Genomic DNA, 25,066 nt, shown 5'->3' on the forward strand with positions numbered 1-25,066 from the left:
GTACTAATGAAAAATAAAGTGAAAGTATCATTTTCATGAGAATTTATGACCTTGCATGGTCAGCTCACTCTAAAGAAAAATAGATTAAATTTTAAATCAGATTTACCTCCTGAGAATTAATGCAGCAAAGAGAACTCAGTTTACTGCTGGTCTATAGATACACATTCAAATTAACTTCCACTCTTATCTATCTCTGTGTTTCTAGAAATTACACAATCTCTCAGTTTTAGGGCATACCTCTGCAGAATGGGAACACTACCCACACATAACTTAAAGAGTGTGTACAAGGAGTTAATTAGAAAACACCTACTAAATACACATAACCCAACAAATAGAGTGCTATGTTACATTTGTGTTAGCAATAGGAATTTTTAAGGTTCCATGATTGTAAACTCTAATGCTTAGACTTTTGCTGAAGTAAATGGTTTATATTTTAGTAGCACTATCTATCTCCACTCCAGGAACTTGTCAATATTTTTCAAAAGCCTTCCTAAAAGAATCAAGTCACTGGCGACTGATGGAAGAATACACAATACAGGTTTTACTGTATTCCTAACTTCTTTGCTACATTATTATAAACCTATAGGGACTTTCCTCAGATTATAACCCAGTTACTACTACCCATAGTCCTTAACATTTGGTTCATTACATTCTATGGTCACCTCTCTACCCTAACCCATACGATAACAATATTTTCTCTTAATTTGAAATCAGACTCAGAAATAATTCTGATTTTCTACCAAAAATGGTATTGTTTTGTTACCTTTGCAAATGATTCTATTCTTTTCTTTGTGTGTGTTTGTTTGCTTGTGTCTTTCACTTTTGTCTAGATAAGGTGAAAGGCAAGTTTGTGACCAATTTGATTAGGCCTGCTAGCTTTAATTTCCTTCTTTTGTGTTTGCTTTATTTTTGTGAACTCATTTTCAATGTATTTTATCTTGTTTTACTGCTTGAATCATTGTAAGCTACTTTAGAATAAGGTAGAATATTAATTAATTAATTAATTCTCTTTAGAATAAGGTAGAATATTAAGTAGAATTAAATATAGCCTCAGATACATGAGACATAATTGAAAACAACTAAAATACATTTATCAAATTAACAATACAAATAAAATTTCCTTATATAAACATGTGGTTGAATTTATTTCTCACATTAAAAAACAGCAGCAGTGTCTGAGGTAAATTGCAAATAAATTGGAGAAAGTTAAGAGAAGAATCATAGACATGATTAAGAAAATAGAGGATAAGCACCTTGAGGAACAGCTCAGTGGTAGACCACTCTCTCAGCATGTGTGAGGCCCTGGGTTCAATTTCCAGTAGCTCAAAAAGAGGGAGAGGGGTGATATGATTGAATTTTGCTGAGTGGAGTGGCTACCCTAGTAAAAGATATATTTATTTATGTTACACTGTATCTTGATTGAATTGTAAGCTAATGAGATATTCTATTGGGCAAACTTATGGATTATAAAAACAATATAATGCTGTATTACTCATTTCATTTAAAACATGGAGAAAGAGAGAAAATGAGAGAGACAGAGAAAGAGAGTTTCAAAAGAATTAAAGGCCCCACTGTGTTTTTTGGAAATCTCTATAAAACAACTGTTATTTTAAATGTTGTAATAAAACAATATATAAGAATGCCCTATTTTCATATTATGATTTCCAATTATTTTCTATTTGGTGAGAGACAAAGCTCTGGAAACTAACCTGAACTGAATGATGTGATATATAAAGACCATAAAACAGATAAATGTTAGTTAAGTTTACCCACTCTATATCTTTCTGCTTCTCTCCATAATTTCCAGATTTTTTATTAAAGACAAGTACAATACAGAGCTAGACTAGGTCTTTTTTCATTGTTTTATGATTGAATTTTTCTTACAGAATATTAATAACCACTTCCCCTCAAGTCACAGAAAAAAAATATTTCTGTATAATTTCTTTTGTTAATTAGTAAGATAATTTCTAAATTCTTTTAAAATATCAATTGCATATCCACAGTTAAATTGAAAATATCGTCAACATATTTACACCTTTAAGTGTTATTCATGTTATTTATTTTTCTCAATCTATCTCAATCTAGCCTTCAATCTTACTGTTTTCTTAAAATATTCTCTTTACTATTTGTTAATTTTTATATGCTAATAACTATTTTTACAGGGCAAATGTGGATAATGCAAGAATATCTTCATTTTACTTAAAACTAAAAAAAATAATGTTTTAATTGGATCTTCTATTAAAATATTATTTATATTCTATAATATAAATATATTCAACCTAGTAAAATTCTCCTTATCTTTTATTGAAAATAATAGCAATTATTCAAAGATTTTAATTTTTGTTAGAATTAAGGGCAAAAACAGAGGGTTCTTGATATAATTATAGGAAATATTTTGTTTATTTTTTTTTAATTTTTTACCTGTTACTGTGTCCAAAGTTTGAATAAAAAATGAAAAATATAGAGTAGAAATAATAGTAATGCTGACAGAATATACCATCTATGTATGCCAGTGAAGCCTCATCCTTTATTTTAATCTATTACATTTTTATGTTATTTTAAAAGCTTGGGAAAACAGCACAAATATGATTTTAATTTTTTCCATTATCATATCTTCAGATAGGAAATATTAGTTGAGAAAATTGATTTATTATTCTTTGATACTTTGTTTCTCCCAACATAAACCGGTATGTTTTTAATTATAAGCACTCAAAAATTTGTTAATTAATGGACAATGACTATTTTGGACATCAAAATAAGAAACTATCTGAAACAAATAGGACAGCCTACATGACTCTTTACTAAATAAACATACAAAGGAATCTTTGGAAAACTATTTAATGAGTCATTTGCTTTGGTTACTTCACTTATAGGAAAATATGACAAACTTGGAAAATGCAAGTGACACAAAATAAAAAAGAATTTGTCTTAATGTATATAAAATATAATATTTATTAATTATTATTATAATTTCAGCCATTTTAACAGATGACTAATATTTAATATAAATAATTTATTTATGTTAAATTAAAAACTTAACTCTCAAAAACAACTACTAGAAGTGAAATGTACAGAACATCCTTATTGAAGCCTCCTTTCGTTGATGCTGTTAGTTCAATACTAAAGGATCATGCATAATTAAGAATACTTTCATATGATACTGAATACTAAGTAGACATTAAATCTGTACAATTTTTTACATCTCAAAGATTTAAGCATTAAATATACTACTACAGGGCTGGGGATATAGCTCAGTGGTAGAGTACTTGATTAGCATATGTGAGGGCTAGATTTAATTCCCAGTACCACCCTAAAAAGATACTACTGCAATGTGCATGATTATTTATATAAAAATATAATATAATTGGATAGTGGGCTATCTTTTTGTCTAAAAATAATTAGTGTTTCTTATAATGAATTAAAAGTCTTTCTTCTTGCAAGAAGAAATTACTTTTCATTCTCTACCAAAATAAAACTAAAAGCTAAATATTTCAGAAAAATAAAAAATCAATTACCTTTGTGCTGAAGAATTACCAAGGGTTTAGCTAAAATCAAATTGCATTCATCTTTAAAAAAAAGAATAGAGAATTTTATCTTGTATATTAAAATACAGGATTTCATTATATATTAGAATTTGTGTTCTATTTTTATGATTGGCTTAAACATATTTATAACTATTTCATTCCTATTTCAGAAAATATTATTTTTTTCACAAATTGTACTATCAAAATGTCTATATTCCATTATTTGATAAAAATTAGGCCATTTCTAGATCAATAGAATAAAAGGAAGGGAACAGGGGGAAGAAAGAGGGGGAGAAAGATGAAATACTGGAAACTGAATTAGAGCAAATATTTCATGCTTGTATAATTATATCAAAGTGAGCCCTAATATTATGTATAAATAAAAAGAACCAATAAAACATAACAAGCAAATAAATAAAAAGTAAATAGTACAGAAAAAGAGCAAAGGAAAAATAATGGTAGAGTTGTTATAAAAAATAAAATATAAGCATTCCAATATATTATGCTTAAAATCCTTCAATAAAAATATGACTGAATACTAGAAAAAGTTAGACCATTTGTAATAATTCTCTACTGATCATTTCTTTCAATTATCTTTGTGATAAGTTAACTTAGAGAAAATTTGCATGTTGCTGGTAACTTACTTATAATACAACTAAAGAAACCCTTAAGGTGCCGTGGTTACCATATTGGACATACAAGGACTCTCCATATGAAGCAGAATTTGAAGTCTTCCAAGTGACCTATGAGGTTCTATATAACTTATTTTCTACTTTATTATTTGTATTTTGATTTGCTGAACATACTCTACCTGAGTTTTTATATCTGCAGTTCCCTCTTTCTTTGTGGTTATTTGAATCTAATTGCATAGTCATATGACTTTCTTCCTTAGTTTATTCAGTTATCTGTTCAGATTTAATCTTATCAAATAGGCTTTCCTTAACTACCCTCCTTAAAGTAGTATAACCTACCTGCCACAATTTTATATTTGCAAGTTATATTTACTTGTGTTTGTTGGAATTGAAGTACCTAACATCATATTATATATTAGCTTATTAATAATGCTATTTTATTCACTGTTTCCTTGCAAGAGAAAATAAACTCCATGTAATCTTTGTTTTCTGGTTTATCTGAGTGCTTACAACTCGTAACTAACTTTTTAATGAGTGAATCACTAGCTTTATGTTATGGATATTAGCACACTTAAAAGAGTTCAATTTATTATCCGTGATTTCTTAGCTAATCATTAGTGGGGTGTAGCTTAAGCATAACTCCTTCTAACTCAAACAGAATTTAACCTTTCTCTTCAAGACCAAGTCTTTATTATACTGATTTAAGAATTTGTAAGTAATGAAATTTATCATTTACTGTTTCATGGATTTGCTTGTCAAAAGACATCTGAATTCTTATCCTAGAAATATGTGTTTTGGCTAGATTTCCAAAGTATGTTTTGTAACTTTAATTCCAGGAACTATAAATTGATTACACAGACACATTTCAGGTGCTCTATAAATATTTCATGGAGATGAGGCTCTTGCACATTAAATCAATAACTGCTTCAATAAAGTCCTACTAAAATTGAATTTTCATATTGTATTTAGAAAGTAAGAGAAGCACTGGAGCAACTCTGAGACCTAAATTACTGCTTCCAATTTGTATAGTATTTCCAAAATATTTTTTATATAATCTTGGGATTTAAGTTTTAGAACCCCAATAATTATTAATTATTATTAATTTTATTAATTTGGGGTTTATAGTGAAGAAGAAGAAGAAATGAAGAAGTCAAGAAATAAAAATACATTTTAGTTTCTTTTCTGTATGCTTATTTTTAAGTATTTGTTGATGTTAAATTGTCCCTACTCTAATCCTCCCAGCTGTTGCCCCTATGCCTTAATCTCAAGAACGTTTAAGTAAGAAAAACACAAAGTTCCAAACAGATAAATTCTAAGATCAACCTGAGACACTGCATTGTGTAAGGCTATCTATAGGAAGACTAGGATAACACACTTACACTGAAATTTGTTGAATGCATTAATCTAATTAAAAATAGATGTTTCACCAGGCATTGTGGTGCACACCTGTAATCCCAGTGACTTAAAAGCTGAGGCAAGATGATTGCAAATTCAATACCAATCTCAGCAATTTAGTGAAACCCTGTCTCAAAATAAGAGATAAAAAAGGCTGAGGAGGGCTGGGATCGTGGCTCAGTGGTAGAGCACTCCCTGGACCGGACCCGGGTTCGATCCTCAGCACCACATAAAAATAAAAAGGCATTGTGTTGTGTCCATCTACACCAAAAAAATAAATATTAAAAAAATATATATATTTTTTTAAAAGGCTGAGGATATAGCTCAGTGGTAAAGAATTCCTGGGTTCAAGCCCCAGTACAAAAACAATAACTTAAAAAAAAAAAAGATGTTTTATTACCAACGGGATTTGACCAGTTGTTTAAGCATGGCATAACAAAAATGATTTTAAAATTTATTGAAACAATTTAAGCCCATTTGGGGAAATGTGGAACTAATCATTATCACCATTATAGCAGCCAAGATTTACTCTAAGCATTCTAGTTTCCAGGTGCTATGCTGTTAGCTATCAAACTATAGTAGTCTTGTTTGCAAAAACTTTTTCATCACAAAGTGGATATAAGGTTATTAAGTTTTCCTTTCATCAAGTTTCCTGATTCATCATAATTTTAGACTTTCCAAGGAAACTTTGGATTATGTTTTGGCCTTAAATATGGGTCTACCTAAAGGAAAAAAATAAAAGTGATAATCTCATGGAATTCAAAATGTCCACTTCATTTATAACAGGAATGTCTCATGAGAAATACAGAAAGTGGCTTTGATGATGAAATGACTTGTCATCCATGAATGTCCACAGGGAATGAACATGTTAATTAGTCTGGTCACTGGAACAATAAATTTTTATATTTAATTAAACTAATTGGCACTCTGTGGTCTACATGGTTTATGTTTATATTTTATTACTCTTTAGTACTGATAGGATGAACATGTAGGGATTCACACTGCTTAATCAGGTCTAAAAGTTCTACTGTTTTCATCAACTAAGGTAACTTTCAAAAAAGTGGTCAATATATTCCTTCTTGAGAAAAATCTAAAATCTGGGGCTAGGGTTGTGGCTCAGCGGTAGAATGCTTACCTAGTACATGCAGGGCACTGGGTTCGATCCTCAGCACCACATTAAATAAATAAATAAATAAAGGTATTGTGTCCAACTACAACTAAAACACAACAACAAAAATATTTTTAAAATCTACAAAGAGGAATCAGGAATGGAAAGGACCATCCCTTTAACAATTGGTGATAGAAAAACTGAGTATCTACATATAATAGAATATACCATATATAAAAACTAACTTTAAATAGATTAAAGACCTACAAGTAAGACCTAAAGCTATAAAACCCCAGTAAAGAACATATAAGTATAGTTACATACTATTACATTTGGTAATGATTTGTTGAATGGGATACCAATACCATAGTCCACAAAAGCAACAACAGACAAATGGGATGACATCAAATTTAAAATTGTGTGTTTATTATAGGACCCAACCAACAGAGCAAAAAGGTAACCTATGGAACCACACAAAAAGCTGCAAATCCGATGTCTGGTGAGGAGTTTATATCAGAATATATGAAGAATTTCCTTCCCCAGCTTAACTACAAAAAATTCAAATAACTCCTGTGAAAATAGTCAAACAACTCAGACATTGCTTCAAAGATTACATACAAACAGCTAATTGCATATAAAAATATGCTCAATTTTATTACTCACCAGAAAAATTCAAATGAAAAACAATACAATGTATGACCTTGAACACTTTAAGATGGTTACTATCAACAAAATTAAGAGAAAAAGAGAAATCTTTGATAGGAATGTGAAGTAGTACAAAGCTTTGTGTACTTTTGGTATAAAATGATACAAATATTATAGAACAGTATTATGTTCTTTAAAAATATTAATGAAGTAGAACTCCAATATATTCCAACAATTTCACCTGTGTGCATATATACAGAAACATGAAATCAAGGTCTATACAAGATATTTGTACACCTATGTTCATAAAAGCAGTATTCACAATACCCATGAAGTAGAAGGAACCCAAATGTTTTTCAAGGGATGAATGCATAAACAAAATATAGTAGGCACATACAATAGAATAAAATTTAGCCTTAAAATAGGACTAGAACTGGTGACATAATACACCATGGATGAATACTGATGCTATTACATTAAGTGAAATAAACCAATTACAAAAGGAGAGATTGTATTATTCTATTTACATGATATATTTAAAGTCATAAAATTTATATATTTAGAAAGTAAAATGGTGGGATAACGGGAGAGGGAGATTTGTTACTTAATGTATATAGAATTTCAGTTCCACAAGATAAAAACATTCTGGAAATCTGTTTAAGAGCAATGTATAAAAATTTAACAATAAAAAGTTATAAATTTAAAAATCGCTAAAATGATAAAATTTATTCTGTGAAATTTTAGCACAATGAGAAAAGTAATGAAGCAAATATGTGTCTTTTTGTTTAATATACTGGAAAAGACATATTTAATACTTTCAAGATTATTAAAAGAGAGCTGTGGGTGTACCTCAGTGCAGAGTACTTACTTAGTGTGTGCAAAGTCCTGGGTTTCATCACCAGTATTAAAAAAAAATTATCAAAAGATAGATGTCTTTATTCCAGTTTTCAAGATAAGAAAGTATAGCCACAAGTATTAACTATCTTGCCCATTTACAATAGAATCTCATATGTACTTTTGAATTCATAAACTGTTATTCATTATAGAGTTAAGTTCTTTTTTTAAAATGTTCAAAAACATGATATCATTCTATGTAAAGTGGAACTGTCCTTTATATAAAATCCTCTTTATGTAAAAAGTTTAACATTCATTGTATATTCATAATATTCATTGTAAAGGTATATAATTTAGTTCTCAACAATCTTATAGGCTTTATTAGTTCTTATTGACCAAAGGTGAAACTTAGGTCTGAAACAATCAGTTGTTATAGTCTGTGTTACAAACCAGTCATATGAAGTTCAAGCTCCTTTTGCAATCATACATTTATCTGAAGTTGTAAAACAAGTTTTTTCTTCTTCATATGATCACATCCACCATATCCAATAAGGTCATCATGTCTTACAAATCTCTACAAAACTGTACTTTTGTTTTGGATTTTCTATTTCAGTTTAATTAAATATAAAGAAAAGGCATCATGATTTTTTGAGCACAAGACACTCATTGAATAGAAGTATAAAGTTCCTAATATATAACTACAGTTAGAGCAATAAAAATAAATTTCCTACCTACATAAATTTATATTCTAGTGGGAAAATGACATATTTGCCAAAATATTAGATAATGCTTTGAAGACAAATAAAACAGAATAAAGGGTTAGAGTTTTAAAAGGGTACCATATGAAAGCACAGAACACACACACACACACACACACAAATAAATACAAAATATGATAATTACAAAATATGTTAGGATAGTTTAGAATGAAATAGTGAAGATATTTTAATACTGTGTGATAGTATAAAATTAGAGAATAGCAGCCTAATAAATAATGGCAACTATAACTGAGTCAACAACATATTTGACCATGTAATGTCCAATGTTAACAAAGAATAAGAACATGCTACATGTTTTATATAACTAAGAAGACATATTGTTCAAAATTAGTTTTAATATGGTTTTATAGAATAATCTCTAGAAACTGAGACATACTATTTTTTAAAACTAACATTTTCTGGACTAGCTGGATTGCTAACATAATACATTTTATTTTTTTATATAATCTAGGACTGCAAATGAAACATACATTAAACTATGGATGTAATTGCCAAAATATTAGCAATTTGCAGTCTTTTGAAGTTTTGTTGCTGTATCAATCAAAGCATTCAGAATAATAAAATCTTCTCAAACCTTTTATTGATCCTTGAAGGTAGTATCAAAATATTTACATATTTCCAATGTAGCTATATAGAGAAAATAGTAATCTAACTTATCATGAAGAAACTCTTTTAAAAGATAGCTTTAATCTGAATATCATAATGATTAAAATTACTTAATAAAATTAAAATCAGTCATATGAAAATAAATATATAAATAAACAAAATCCATTACTCTGTAAGATCTTCTATCTTTTTTTCCACTAAAGTAGGTGGCACATTGGAAACAATGACTTGCATATCCAGCTGATTGACCACAGAGACCTGAAAAACAGAAGAAAAATAACTCATTTATTTTTACTCAAAAATTCAACACAATCTGTAGAGAGAATAATTTTATGTTGCCATCTACTTTTTATATAGGGTCCAACTTCTTTACCATCTATGTTGCACATAGATGCCTTATCAGGGAGTCAGAGTCATATAGTTACAACAGTCACTTAATTAAATTAAATGTGAAGTAGCCACAAGATTATGGGGAGAAGTGCAAGTGTTGCAAACAGAGTATACACGAGTCCTTTGAAGAGCTCAGCTACCATTTAATTCTACTGAATATTACTATTTAGAAAGAAAATTCAGATTTGCTGAATATTTCAATGAAGAGAAAAAATGCAAACTGTTATGAAAAAATGTTTGCAAACAATTAAAAACATTTATAACCATTTTTTAGCCTAATACATCAGGTCTGAAGACTGTATACTAAGACAGGGATCTGTTGGCTTATCACCTATGCACAACAGTTAACATGGGCAGTGTGACCTCTGTACCTCTAACTCATTATATAACTATCTGGACCCAAATACCTAAGTTTTACTTAAACAGATCAGTCCTGATTCTTTATTTACAAAAATCATGTAACTTCATTAGAAAAATTGATTTTCACAGTTTTTATGTAACTTTTTCTTTTCTTATTGGTCCTGGATAAAAAGAACAAAGTTATGTAGAAACCTTTTCAAATTACTTTTGAGTTTTAGCAGAAAAACACATGAAATATCTCTAGATGTACATATATAAAACTTATGAAATTCTTTCTTTCCTTCTGTCTCTCTTTTAATATTAAACCATGAAAAGGCAGAAAAAAATCTAGTGAAAAAGAAATATCCTGGAAAAATAACAATCATAAGACATTATTTAAACAAGAAATATCTTCACCAGAACCTCCTGAACCTCCTGAACCTCCCATCATATCCTATAACTGCCCTCTCACCTGGACTCAGAAATTCTGAACTAGTGGCCTCAGGAATGAGGAGCTATCCCAGTGTATTTGTGCGGAAATACTTCCAACTACTTAGTGGGAGGAGGTTCAGGAGTGATAACATGGTAGTTATTGACAGGCAAAGCAATGAAGAGCATAAGCAGTATATTGAAGGGATGACAGAGAATATGGGTAATCATTCTTTATTTCCTTTAATACAGGTTAACATCACTATCTGTCCTGTTGGATGTGTCTCTATAGATTTGTCCCTATATCTAAGAAACATGTTTTTCCCTATCAGCATTTGGGCCCTGCATAAAATGCATGCAAGGCATATTTGGTAAATGCATATTTGATAGGAAGCACTGGTTAACTGTTCACTCAGCTATTTCTGTTTTCCTATTGGGATCATTGTAAAAATAGATTTCCCAGACTCCCAGACATATGATCAAGTTCTTGCTAATGTAAAGACAGGAAGGGAAAGAATTAATAATATTAGACTTCTTTTATCTGTGAAATCCACCCCCATCTACATCAGGATGAAGAAGCCATAAAGAAGGGGAGAAGTACAAAAGGGAGGAGCTTAAGTCTCTGAACTTTTTTGAATAACTATAAAGGACACTAGTCAAACATGTATACTCTCTTGTTATGTGAGAGAAAAAGAAAATTTGTTTTCTTAAAGCACTAAAATTTTGCACTTTTTATTATATATTTACCACATCAGCTCAAATATCTAAGTTCTATTACCACAGTTGTTGGTAGAATCTTAATAATTTTAGAGCAATAAAAATTAGACTGTTAGTTATATGTGGGTGCAAAGAAGCTATAGACTTTCTGTCCTTGTGTTATGCTATTGAGCAGCTGATTTATAGATAAATATTTAGAATTCAATCAATTTATATAGTAGGGAAGCAAAATTTGGCATTGCAGATATAAGTAACTATCATTGGCCTTTTAATGACTGTCAATGTTTTTGCTGCATTCCGGAGAAATAACTTATTCAAAAAGATTTTAAATTTATTAGTGAGCTTTGGAACTAAATTCTGACTGGATCAATGTAAAAAGTAAGTAATATTTTAGGTCCTCAGAAATATGTACAGATTTTTTTATAATTTTTCAAAAATATTCTTAGATCTTGACAAATTCTGACATAATTTTGAATTCTTAGGACATAAGAGGAATATAATGAATGTGGTGGCACACTCCTATAATCCCAGTGATTCAGGCAGCCTGAGGCAAGAGGATCACAAGTTCAAGACCAACCTCAAAAATTTAGACTCTATCTGAAAAAAATAAATAAAGAGCACTTGGGACCTTAGTGGTTAACCACCCCTGGCTTCTAACACCAGAATCCAAAAAAAGAAAAGAAAAGAAAGAAATGAAAAAATATATATGTCATTTTCTGTTAAATTAATAAAACTCAGGCTACATTTAACTACAAATATATTGTCTTTAAAATTGTTATCTCTAAAATTGTTCCTTTCCCATAATAACACTATGAAGATATTTCAGAAATTCATAAGGATTAATTACACCATAATTTTATATTTTTATGCTTTTATTGTGTGGTGCTGGGATTTAGCCTAGGACCTTGTGTATGCTACGCATGTGCTCCACCTCTGAACTATAACGAAACCCTACACCATAATTGTAAAAATATCCTACAAATTTCCTTAATTCAGCTCTATAGGTTGATTATAAGTGAAACTTTTCAAAATATAGATTTATATCACTGTAGGTATTGCTTTTGTAATAGGTTAAAATGACTAGGCACAATAAAAAAAGAAAATTTATATTTTTGAATCACAGAATTCTAAAACAGAGGTTTCTAATTTACATATTTTATTTCTAAGCCCTATTATTTCTTCCTCATAAACATACTATCTTTGTATTTCCCTTTCTTGATCCCATAAAAATTAGAGATTGCCATCTAATACAAATGCGACACAACTCATAAAACAACTGATATATATGGTACTTTCATTTTTATGGTATCCACATTGACAGATAAAAATTGGCAAACTTATTTCAATAATGCTTTTAACTCAATATGTTAAACTTTAATGTTATCTGAATATATATTCAATATAAAACATCTTATTAAGGAAATATTTTACATTTTTTTTCATCTTAAGTCTTTGCAATCCAGTGTGCATTAGATACTTACAGCACATCCGATGGTGACCAGGTGAATTTCCAGTGATCAGTAGCTACATTTGACTGATAGCTAGTGTGTTGGACAATCCAGTTACAGATACATGCATCACTTCCTGCTTGAACTGGTCATTGTTCCTTTTAAATGAACTCTGCTATACACTCACTTTTCATGAAATGAAAGTAATGGTTTTAAAGCCTTTTCAGATCATCATGTATTTTCTTCTTTGATATTACATTAAAACTCAAGTGATAATTTCTGCAAGGTTAGGCTTGATGTAAAATCTAAAGCCACATTTAGAAACATTTTTAGTAACACCGAAAATTCATCTATCTTTATTGTAATTTGAATTTATCTTTTACCCATGAATGAGTTTTCAATGTCTTTTTCAATCATGTGGAAAATATTAGTTCAGATTTTTGTCAGAGTTTTCAAACGGGACACACTTTGTTATATGATATCAAGAAAAGAAATATTATTTACTATGATCATTGATCGCATAACTTAATCTTGAAGTAAAGAGAAGCTGTCATTTCTTAGTGGCAGATATAAGCTTTCCAATATCCAATTTGTGCTGAAAAGCTTCAATGTTTTCATTAGCAGTAAATACTATCATTTGTTTTCTCAAAATGACGAGATTACAGCACTTACTTTTGTGTAAAAATCTACCAAATAGGTTTAAATAGACATATTTTGTCTTTAAGTTAAGGAATTCATGGGAATAAAGCATAGGGAATAAAAAAAAAAAAAAAAAACTATGAAAGGAAGCAAAGTGTTTTGAATAAGTCGAGTTAGTGTTGGAGTGCTAGTTTTAGCTTTATGAAATAGAATCCTACTCCATTAAATAACAAAGAGGATGCAGATAATATATTGGACTATTGGGAACAGATTTTCTAGAATATTGAGAGTGAACACTCCAAGAAATGCAGAGTGAATGCTGGAAAATAAAAGTCAATTTAAAATGAAACGAATCATACTACTGTGTTTCTTTTTGGCAGATAAAATCAGCATGGGAGGAGGTATGGAGAAAGTAGAGAGTTGGAATTAACTAGAGTCACAACTTTGCTAAATGCGTATAACAGTAAAGGTGGTGTGATTGGCTGTCAACTTCACTGGATTAAGGATGTTTCTGGAGAAGACTGGAATTCGGGGTAGTGAACTGAGTGGGTGAGCTGTGCTCTCACTGAAGACTGCACCACACAGTTGGTGGTTGCCCCATAGGTAACAATGTAACACAAGAAAGGGAAACATATTCTCTTTCCTTTTGGCTTTTCCTTTCTAGGTGGTCATATTTTCTCTTCTCCTTGGATATACACTCCAGGGCCTCTGACTTCTGGGAGCTCTAAGCCATCAGTCTTAAATTGCTAGCTACGTCATCAGGCTTCCCAATTGTCAGGCTTCTGGCTTCTTAGACTGAACCATTCTACCAAGATTCCCTGGTTCTTCAGTTTTCAGATGGATGTTGTGCAATTTTTCAGCCTTATAACTGAACCAGTCTAGTAAATCCACTAGTTCTGTTTTTCTGGAGAACCATAAATAATATAGAAAAAAAAGGAAGCTAAATTTTTATATTAACATGCTTATTATATTTGAAAATATGCCATGAAACTGATAAGCAAGAAAGGAGAACATTAGGAGGTCTCAATAGAAACATGATGTACAGAAAATATATTGTCAACTAACTGGAATAAAGGTCCTAGTGGTGACAAAAAAGTGATAAATTTAGTTAGACACATTCAGCATTATAGTCAAAGAGATTTGAAATGGAGATTATGGAGGTACTGGCAAAGATAATGGCTCTGAATGGTTGAAATGGTGAGGGGAAAGTCATGGGAAAGAAAGCATTCAAGGAATGTGAGTTTTGATCACTGAAAAAATCATCATTGCATATAATGAATGATGTTAAAAAATTAAGTCCAGAGAATTGGCGGAGATAGTGACAGTAATTCAGGAGCTAAAGTTATATATATGATGGATAATGATCCAAGGTTTGGGAGATCATGGGAAGTAGTGAGTGACAGATGATGAGAATGAAGACTGGACTCTTAGAAGGAAGGTAGGGTTTAGAAGTGATGAGATTGTACACAGAAGATCCTACTCTACCAGTGGCAATATGAAGACTGTGACAGACAAAAATGAAAAAGAATCGAACAAAAGCCACCACTAATAAAGCAGCAGTAAAAATGGTGCCATCTTAGGGGAGAACTAGATTCGTACTAAACAAGAAGCCTTCTTCTAAGTTTAATAACCTTCTTTTATCCCAATCTTACTAAAACTTTCCAGTGACTGCCCACTGTATTTAAGGAAAAGTACCAACATTTTTCATGTGGCTTAAGTCTTTTCTATGGACCACCTATTTTCATCTCTAGCCTTATTAATTATTCCTGTTCCTTCTCACATTCTTCTCTGCTGAGTAAATACATTTCTGTGACTTTTTCAAACTTGTCATCTTTTATTTCCCCTTGGTTTTGGCACATATTGTGTCTTGTGCACAGAAGCCATTCCTATTATATCTTACTTTTTTGAACTATAGGATTATGTAATTTTGCTGAGATGGCTTTCCTGATGCTCTTAGTTTGTGTCAGAATATAATAATATATGATATGCATTTATACATATATAATATTATGATTTATTTGAATTTTTCCTTGTAAATATATTTTAGCATATGCTAAAATTTTCATATATTATTTATAAAGTATAAATTTTTTAAAAAAACATAAATTTCACATTATTTATATATAAATCACATATATACTCTATTCACATTATATATATTCTATTTATTTATATATATTTTTTGTATTTATTTTATCATATTTTGACTATACTTTGTGTAGTGATCTTATTATTTAGTCTTTAAGGTACCCATTGTGCTTAACTTAAAAAACAGAATAAGAAATGGCATTCTTTTATAATATTTATAGATCTTAATTTGATCAAAATTCTATATCAACCTTAGTATTTTCTATGTCTAAACTTCTTGGTTGAGATTGTCCTTTCTTCATCCAATTATAGTTTTACAGTTACAAAGGAGAGTGTAGCTGGGGGACAGTCAGGGCCTTCATACCCACCAGAATCATGGCAATTGGTCCTCACCATTATCTAAGAAGACAAACCTGATCATTTATGACTGCATGCATATGATGGTTAAGTTTGTCCAGATAACTTAATGAAGAGAACTGTGAGAAATTAAGATTTATTATGACAAGAAGAATAATACACAAACTATGCTTTACTCCATCTTTATGTGACAAATATATTCAAAAATAATTCTAATTTTTATTATATTTATCATAGAAAAGTCCATATTACCCACACTTCCAACTCAGTAGCAATTGCACAGGATATGTAAATTAGTTTTAAATATATTCAATAAAAACTAGTATAAAACTTTTTTTGGAAATGATCTACCACTGAAGTTGTGCACAGACCAAAAGAAAGTCAGAAGAACAATATTACTGATTACAAATTGCTACAAAACATTTTTTGTTGTTTTCTAAATTACAAAAGGCTAGATGTTAAAAACGTGGATGAAAATTAATGATATTTATGTTTTAGAAACCTGTTTTAAATTATTCCTAAAAATATTCTGAGCTGAAAATACAATCCCCTGAATACTATCGCATGCAATTTCTTTCTTTATTTCTTTTTTGGTGCCAGGGATTGAACCTAGGAGAACTTAATCACTGAGCCACCTTTCCCAATCATTTTTATATGTTATTTTGAGATAGGTTCTAAGTTGTTTAGGGCCTTGCTAAGTTGCTGAGATCCTCCTGGCTCTCCCTCCTAAATTCATGGGATTAAAGGAATGCACCACTTGCCCAGCTGTGTGTAATTTATATATCTGAAGTTTTCTCTACTTACAAGTACATCAGCTTTTCCACTCAGTCCCTTCCCATAGTTGTCAGTTGCAATAACTTGAAATTTGAAGTAAGATCTTCTCATATTATGGAAGAGCATAGCAGTCTTGATGAGTCCTGTGTATGTTTCCACCACAAACCCTTCTTTTCCCTCTTTAATTGGTGGTATTATGAGTCTGTATGCCATAGCACTATAATTACCAGTATCTTTATCAGTAGCCTAGGAGAGAGGAAAAAATAAGATTATAAATTGACAAGAAAAAGTAATCTTTACTGAAGGGACTACTTCTGTTTTCAAGGTTGTTGTAATAATACAATAAAGTTGTCCTAAAATTCTTTTTTTTTCTAAATATCATGATGTGTATTTATGTACTTTGCATCCATGGTGTTGAATGGTTATTATGAGAATGATTCCTGAAATGTGAATACAAAGTACATAGACAATGGAGGAAGAAATAAGTTAATTTTTTGACTGATATGCCTGATAAGTTCAATTCTGAGTTGTGATTCATAATTTGTTGAAGGGTGGGACTGGCTGGTTACCTGAAGATTGTCTTCATGTATTGGGAATACTATATGATTTTTTAAAAATCTCGCATATAGCCAGAAGGGGATCAACTTAAAAGACTGCACAAAATATTAAAATGACAGAAAGGTAAATCAAAGTTAGAGTTTTTAACAAATAAATAGAGGAATGTATAAAATGATCTCAATGAATTTATGCTATAACCATAAATATAGAAGGTATTACTAATCCAATTTCTTTCTTAATCATTTTGTATCCTGATTCACCAGGTTTTGTTATTGGTGGCAGGTGACTTAAAAAATCTATTTAAGTTTCTTATCATTTATATTTTAAAAGGATTTTAATCATTTTCTTAGATTTTTTTTCTATTTCTTTAAAAATATAGCTGTGACCATAATATATAAGGTTGGTTCTGTGGCTTCTAATTAAGGAAAATTTTTCAGAATGTCATTTTTAAAGTTATTTAAAATTGAAATGTTTGAAAAAATTGTTGCTAGGAGAGTCTTCAAAAACTTACATAAGACTATATATAAAATACTCATGATACTAGATATGTAAGTTGTGTGTTTTCACTTATAATCATCATTATCTTCTATTGTATAGCTAGTCTTATTTTTATTAATTCTATTATTATTAAATATCATAATCTGAAGAAGGTACTGCTTTAATTATATAAATTAGTGTTGACCAAATGAACTCGGGAAAATAGAAATGTTCTAAATCACCCTATGACAGTAGATACTAGCAATGTATGACTACTGCATTCTTGAAATGAGCCTAAGTGGCTAAGCAACTGAAAGTTTAATTTGATATAATTTTAATTAAATTTCAATAGCCAAGGAATATATACTTAGTGGTAATATTGGGATATGAATAATGATAAATAATAATAATAATAATGATAGCAAATAATAACAAAAGTTCATTAAAATATAGCATGAGCTTGACTTAACTTTCATATTTTGTACACACACATATTTGGATCATTTAAAATATTTCAGCATTTAAAATATTTCAGGATAATCCTATTTACCTGTTAGACAAGGTAACAAACTAAGCAACCCAAATATTTCATTCCATATCAAATATCTTATGAATTTTCTAGGAAGTTAATATTCTCAGCTTCAGAAGAGGGCTCAGACTACCAGCTTATCTCTTTGTGTTCTGTGTGGTTTGCATCATAGCAGAGTTATTTTTGCCTTGGAATAATGGTTATTAGATTTCTAATCAGTTCACCTTCTCACTTAAAGGGAACAAAAAAGAGCATAGAGGAAAAAATTACTAGTTTTTCTTTTTATGCCTTGACCTATAGGTTGTTTTTGTTTTCAATTTAACTATATATTAAGAAATAAAATCATATTCCCAACTAAAATTAAAGTCCAATTCTAAATCAAGTCATCCAAGATTTTTCCTATAATAATGAGCGAATTTATTACTAATGCCAAAGCAGCCAAAAATTTAGTGGAATATTAACCTTTTAATCTCTGATTAACATAAGAATTATCCCTAGAGCAAACTATTGATAATGTAAATTTTGAGGTATAAAAACATACCAAAAATTGTGCAAGTTATGAGTGTACAGCTCAATAGAGTTTTACAAAATATGCATCTGTCCAGCATCTGCATCAGGAGATTGAACATCACCAATGTTCAGTATGTGCTCTGAACCATTCCAGGCCTATCCACCCCCCTTTGGGAAACTGCAATCCTTTCCTTGGGTCTTTGACTAGTTATGCATATTTTTAAAATTTGTATTAATGGAACCATAGAATATGCTCTGTTTTATGTTTAAATTCTTTCACTCAATTTTGTTTTGTGAGATTCTAAGATTTTTTATTTTAAAATAAATGCTGCATAACAATGAAATCACATTTAGAAAAGAAAAGATGGTCACCATAAAATCATACTGATTGGTACATTAGGCTACTATATACAGTTCCTACTGATTAACTTCCAATAAACAGATTCACTTTGATAATATCCCTAATTCATTAAATTTTGATAACTATACTATAGCCATATTTCATCTTAAAAGATTAAAGTGCTTTTTATAACATGCATTTCTGAAAAAATAATCATTTAATGTAAAAGTTTAGATGTAGAATTAGTCATTTTAGTTCAGGAATATCTAGGAATTTTTAAAATAACTTTTCATAGTATATTTGGAGCAATTAGTAAAAAATGAGACAAAATTTTTAAAATCATGTTTATTAGCCTTTTTAAGTATGAAACTCTACAGATATATAATATATATATATATATATATATATATATATAGTATACTACTATACTACTATATACTATACTACTATATAGTGCAGCAATAACCTCACTTTAGGTTCTATTTCGTTAAATGGGCATGATACTGGAATGTCCATGATTTACTTCCTGAAGATAATTGTTGAGAATAACTGCCAGGATCATTAACATTTCTCCCCTCTCTTTCAAGTTTACATTTTTAAATATCAGTAAGGAAGAGTGAATCATGGAAATTTCAATGCATGCTGTTCGTATGAGCATTTGAGGGCATTTTCAAGTTTGAGTCAACTCAAATTATAATAAATACATGATTTAGGATCTCAAAATCTAACTCTGATGGGAGTGTATAGATTATAATTATACAAAGTTAACAACAAGATGTTCTTTTCAGGAAGTAATGACAAGGTGTATGTTAAATATACAATGATCCACATCAAAAATATCAATAAAAAATTTAGAACACAATTTTAAATTTGGGTTAGGATGTAAAAACTCAGTGAGAGTTTTAGTGGTGTATTGTATCAATGCACTTCCTACTTTAATTAATTTTAAATTAATTTTGTTTGTTTATTTTGTATTGTGTTTTGGAGTGACATGGGCTCTAAAGTCATATGTATCTTTGAAACAGTTTCTAGTTTCCTTATCTATAAAATGTAAAGAATAATGCTCAAGAAATAACATTTTAATATGTGTGTATCTTTGTTCTCTTCTCTCTCTCTCTCTCTCTCTCTCTCTCTCTCTCTCTCTCTATATATATATATATATATATATATATAGTATATATGGAGTTATGTCCAAGTAAAGTATTACTAATAATCTAAATTTTGATCATATTAGCCAAAAGATTTAATATTTTTCCACATCATGATGTTTTCCCATGAATAAAGAAATTTAACCCTCAACCATTTTAGATTTATTTATATAGACATATAATCATAAGATTTTAACTCCCTTAACCAAATAACATACTAATCATTTTTTACTTAGAGAGCTTAAAGTCTATACAGTTTTTTATAATCTTATTTTTTTCTTTTCCATTTTTCCCTTATTGTTTCTATATTTCTTTTGAATCAAAATTGCAAAACCTCTTCCTCAAATAAAATCCAAAAACTTATCTAAAATGTACACTCTCCAACCTTGTTATTGAATAGGAGTATTGGTATCTAGCTCTCAGTTTCTCCCTTCCACTTTCAATTCTTATTTCTTTAATAACCTCACTGTTCATATAGATAACACATCTAGCAAATCATCTTCAAATCTGAGGTATCTTTGCAATTTCATAGTAATTGTGATCGTGTGCCTCATGCTGAAATTGTTTGTAGGGAAACATGCCATCTCTGGACACTTAAACACCAAGTTATAAACTTGTGACCCCACAAATTCCACAATCATGTTCAATTCATCCTTCTTTATTGTCACTACATTTTCAGTCCCACATCTTTGCATCCATTGCATGAGAGTTCATGAAGTTCCTTTCTGCTCCATCCTAGAAGTTATAGCTGCTTAAACAGTTATCATAATTTTATCCTTCCACAAAACCAGGACCTTTATTCTCTTAGATCAGTCTTATATCAATTTATTCTTGGTGACTGAAGAGTGAAAAGATTAAATAATCAGACAGACTACTAGTGTTGCTGTAGCTCCAAAAAATCTGAAGTCAACTGTGCCTTTCTTCTATTTAGAAAATCTTTGCTATATCTATATGTGGTAACTCTCCCTTCCACCCCTGCCCAATCCTAAAATTCACTCTTTTCTTTTTTTGGTACTGGAGGTTGAACCCAGGGACACTTTACTGAGTCACATCCCAGCTCCTTTTATTAATTTTTTTTAATACAAGATCCTGCTGAGTTGATGAGACTGGCCTTAAACTTGCAATCTTCCTGCCACAGGCTCTGTAGTCACTTTGATTACAGGGTTGCACCACAACAGTTGGCCCTTTTCTTTAATTTTTCTTTCAGTCTCCTCTGGAGATGAGGAAGTTCTAATTTACATAAAAATTGAGGATATTAAGTGTGAAATTTCTTGAATTCTTATCATTTAACTAAAAAACCCTACATCTGTACTTACTCCCACTGCTTTCTTCAGATCCCAAAGAAAGAGCTGACACTCCTCTCCTGCTAAAGGCACTTAGGCCTTTATCTGACTCACTCCTAACCTGTGATGCTCTATTTATCTTTGTCCTTTTAACATTTTACTCAGAAGACTATAAAAACACATGATGCCTTTTCTCATTAAAACAAAATGAAACTACTCTGTACCCATTTCTGATGATATCCCTACAACTTTCATATCTATTTTTCACTGTTCAGTTTCTCAGAAAATCTCTCTACAATCACTATCTCCAATTCCTTTACTCAATGATCATTTTTTTTTTTAAAAAAAGCAGCCAGACCTCTGCCTCTCCCCACTATTCAAGGCAGTCCTTGAATCTGGCCCAGTCTCAGATCAACCAGTCTTGTGCTGTTTTACAGTATGTGTATAACATTGCTGCTGCTGTTTCTGTTAACATTTACTGAAAATTTAATTGGCCAAGTATCATGTAAAAACTGTACATGCATTATATCATTATCTATTGCATCCTTTCCTTTGAGTAGGTTCTATTGTAACTATTTTACAGGTGGAAGCACATTAAGATTAGTAAATTGCTCATAATCACCCAAATGGCTTATAGCTTCCTTGGGTAGGTCTCACTGTAAACTACCACATTTGTCAGACTAAATACCAAGAATAAAAGTTCAGTGAAAATAGTATCAAATGCTTAATAAACTATTCTAAGAATTCTTCCTAGATTAAATAAGGAGATGATAAGAAAACAGTAAATATGCAGATCCAAAACCAAGTGCTTTAGATTGAATGCTTACGTTCCCCCAAAATTCATATGTTGGATTCTCATCCCAATATAATGTAAAAGGGGTCTACTGTGTGCTTTGAATATAGCCCTTGCTACTCTGCTACTGCAATTTATTTTTAAAATGGACATGTTTCTTTCTCTTCATCTCTCTTGACTCCTTCCTAATCTTTTCCCCTCCCTAATCTCAGGGGAAATGTAATTACCTTTCTTCCCCATCCTAGACCAAGTTATCTGTCCTTGAGTACACACCCACCAAAGGAAAAAAGTAATCCAGTCTTTGGGGATGGTACCAGAAGATCTCGGAAATGACTTCAAATTAACAACTGAACTACAATGCCAACAGGGAACACATGGAATTTAGCCTTTGAATCACCTCTTTAAAAGCCTCCTGTTCCTGCTAATGGGCAGAATCACAGCTTCTGGGAAAGGAGGCCCCTGTGTTTCTCCTTTGCTAGCAAGCAATAAACTTTCTTTTTCCTTCTTCTCAAAACTGTGTCCTTGTTATTAGATCGGTATTTAGGACAAGGATCGAGCTTTCACCAACAATGTTGTTTAGTGGTTGGCTCTTTTGGAGGTGCTTAGGATATGAGTGAAGAGCTCACATGAATGGTATTAGTGGCCTTATAATTAGGTCCCGTAGAGTTTCTTACCTACTTTTTCCATGCAATGACAAAGCAGAAAGACAACCCTATGAATGAAGCAATACAGTAATCTTAATATTGATGGTGGCTTTTACTTACTTGATTTTTTTTGTGAATTGGATGAACTAGAAGTTGATGAACTAGAACTAGTTTTGAGGAGGACCAAGATGTAATAGTGGAAATGAATCAAATAAGATTCACTACCCAGAAAACTAAATTCTCAATATAAGGGTGAAAGAGAAATTCATCTCTTTTCCTGATGTAAGGGGTCCGGCGAAACGTCGGAGAAGGAGAGACCACACGAGACTAGCTCCATGCAATGTCAAGGGGGATTTATTAGGGATCCGTTCCAGCGCACTGGGGCTCCGTGCTCACTCAAGAAGGGAGAGCAGCCCAGAGCCCAGAGCAGAGGTCAAGCAGAGCTTAAGTACACTTTTTGGAGAGGGTGGGGGGCTTTGCATACATCAGAACAAATCATCATGAGGCGTGGGAAAATTGAACAACAACTCTGATACATGATTAGTCCATTCATTGGCGGGAACAGGCTGGGCAGGGGTGATTGGTCACTTCTAAACTGGGTACACATTCAAACTGATTGGTTCGGGCCCTGTGACAAACTGCACAGGGCCCTAGGCTGAATGGCCAGTAGGGCGTTGTCTTAACTATCTCAGGAATCTGGGTGTAACAGAGGAACTTAATAATACCTAATCTTTTACATTTTAATTCAAGCTTTCCAGCTTAGAAACTTTACCCTTTCACTAACTACTGCTGCTATCATCACCAAACAATTGCAAAGATAGTGGTCTGGCTGAAATGGTTACATTGTGTACAGTGCGAACAAAATTTGCTTGAGATTTCACTATTTGAGTCTAAAGCCTTTAATTATAATGATGAATTTGCCTAACCCAAGAAAAAAAAATCATAATATTCTGAGTTTTTAAAGTCCAAAGTGTTGGTAAAGATGGCGTCCAGACTGCTTCTCTTCTGGGAGCTCAGGTCCATGACGCACTGAATGGCATGAGAACCTTCACCTCCAATCCCTGTGAATGGTGCTAACTTTGAATGGCGCATCTCCAATCCCTGAAGTGGCTCAACTCTAGGTAAATGAGGAAGTAACAGCCCAGTCCCCTCGCCTTGCTCCTCCTCATCCTCTGTTAAGCCCATAAATATCAACACCCTGTTCATGTTCCCTCTCTTACTCTTGCTCTCTTACTCTCTTGCTCTCCCTCTCTCTCCCCCCCCCTCCTCTCCTCTCTCTTCCCCCCTCTTCTCTCCCTCCCTCTGCCCCCCCCCCTTCTCTTCTGCAACTGACCTCTATGGTCCTGCTAATAAAATCTCGGAGAGGTAAATGGCTGTTTTGACTTGTTGAGTTTACGGAGCTTTTCCATCATCCTTTACACAAAGTTTCTGTGTACTATCTGCTTTAGTCAGCTTTTTTGTTGCTCTGAAGAAAAAAACCTGAGAATAACTATTTTCGAGGAAGAAAAGTTTATTTGGGGCTCATGATTTCAGAGCCTTTAGTCCATAGATGGCCAACTCCATTGCTCTGGGCCAGAGATGAGATAGAACATCATGGCAGAAGAGTGTGGTGGAAGAAAGTGCATCAGAACAAGGCTATCAATAAGTAGAGGGAAAGACTGCCCTCACCAAGGATGAAATATATACCCTGAAGGCACACCTCCATTAACTTATCTCCTCTAGATATATCCTATGTGCCTTTTGTTGGGACCCAGTAAATCCCTAGTAGAGGATTAATGCATTGATTAAGTTAAGGCTCTCATAACCCAATCATCTCACTTCTAAACTTTCTTGCACTGTCTCACACATGAGCTTTTGGGGGAAGGCTCATATCTAAATGATAGCACTGTCTGAATGAATGAACAAACCACACTCAGAATTTAAGAAAAATGATCTTTGAATGACAATAGCCCAGTCACTGATAGTAGAAGTACTTTAAAAATAAACATGTAGACATAGATTATGAAGTAAATAAATTTAATGTTTCAGTAAATTTAATAAACATTATAAAAACACGAATAAATAAAGAGGAAATAGTTGA

General features: G+C 31.4%; 1 protein-coding gene across 12 annotated transcripts in view; it reads right to left on the bottom strand.

Annotated features, from left to right (window-relative positions):
• The window catches only part of PCDH15 (protocadherin related 15), a gene marked incomplete at both ends in the record, with an annotated part of 726,342 nt that overhangs the window by 40,474 nt on the left and 660,802 nt on the right, over positions 1–25,066 (bottom strand). For all 12 annotated transcript variants that reach the window (XM_081268810.1, XM_081268808.1, XM_081268818.1 and 9 more), the window contains 2 exons: positions 9,693–9,781; positions 16,735–16,950. In XM_081268810.1, coding sequence (XP_081124936.1) covers positions 9,693–9,781; positions 16,735–16,950 — 305 coding nt within the window. The remainder of the gene's footprint in view (positions 1–9,692; positions 9,782–16,734; positions 16,951–25,066) is intronic.

Source organism: Spermophilus citellus, assembly GCF_964194105.1.
Source record: "Spermophilus citellus genome assembly, chromosome: 15".
NCBI classification, from domain to species: Eukaryota; Metazoa; Chordata; class Mammalia; order Rodentia; family Sciuridae; genus Spermophilus; species Spermophilus citellus.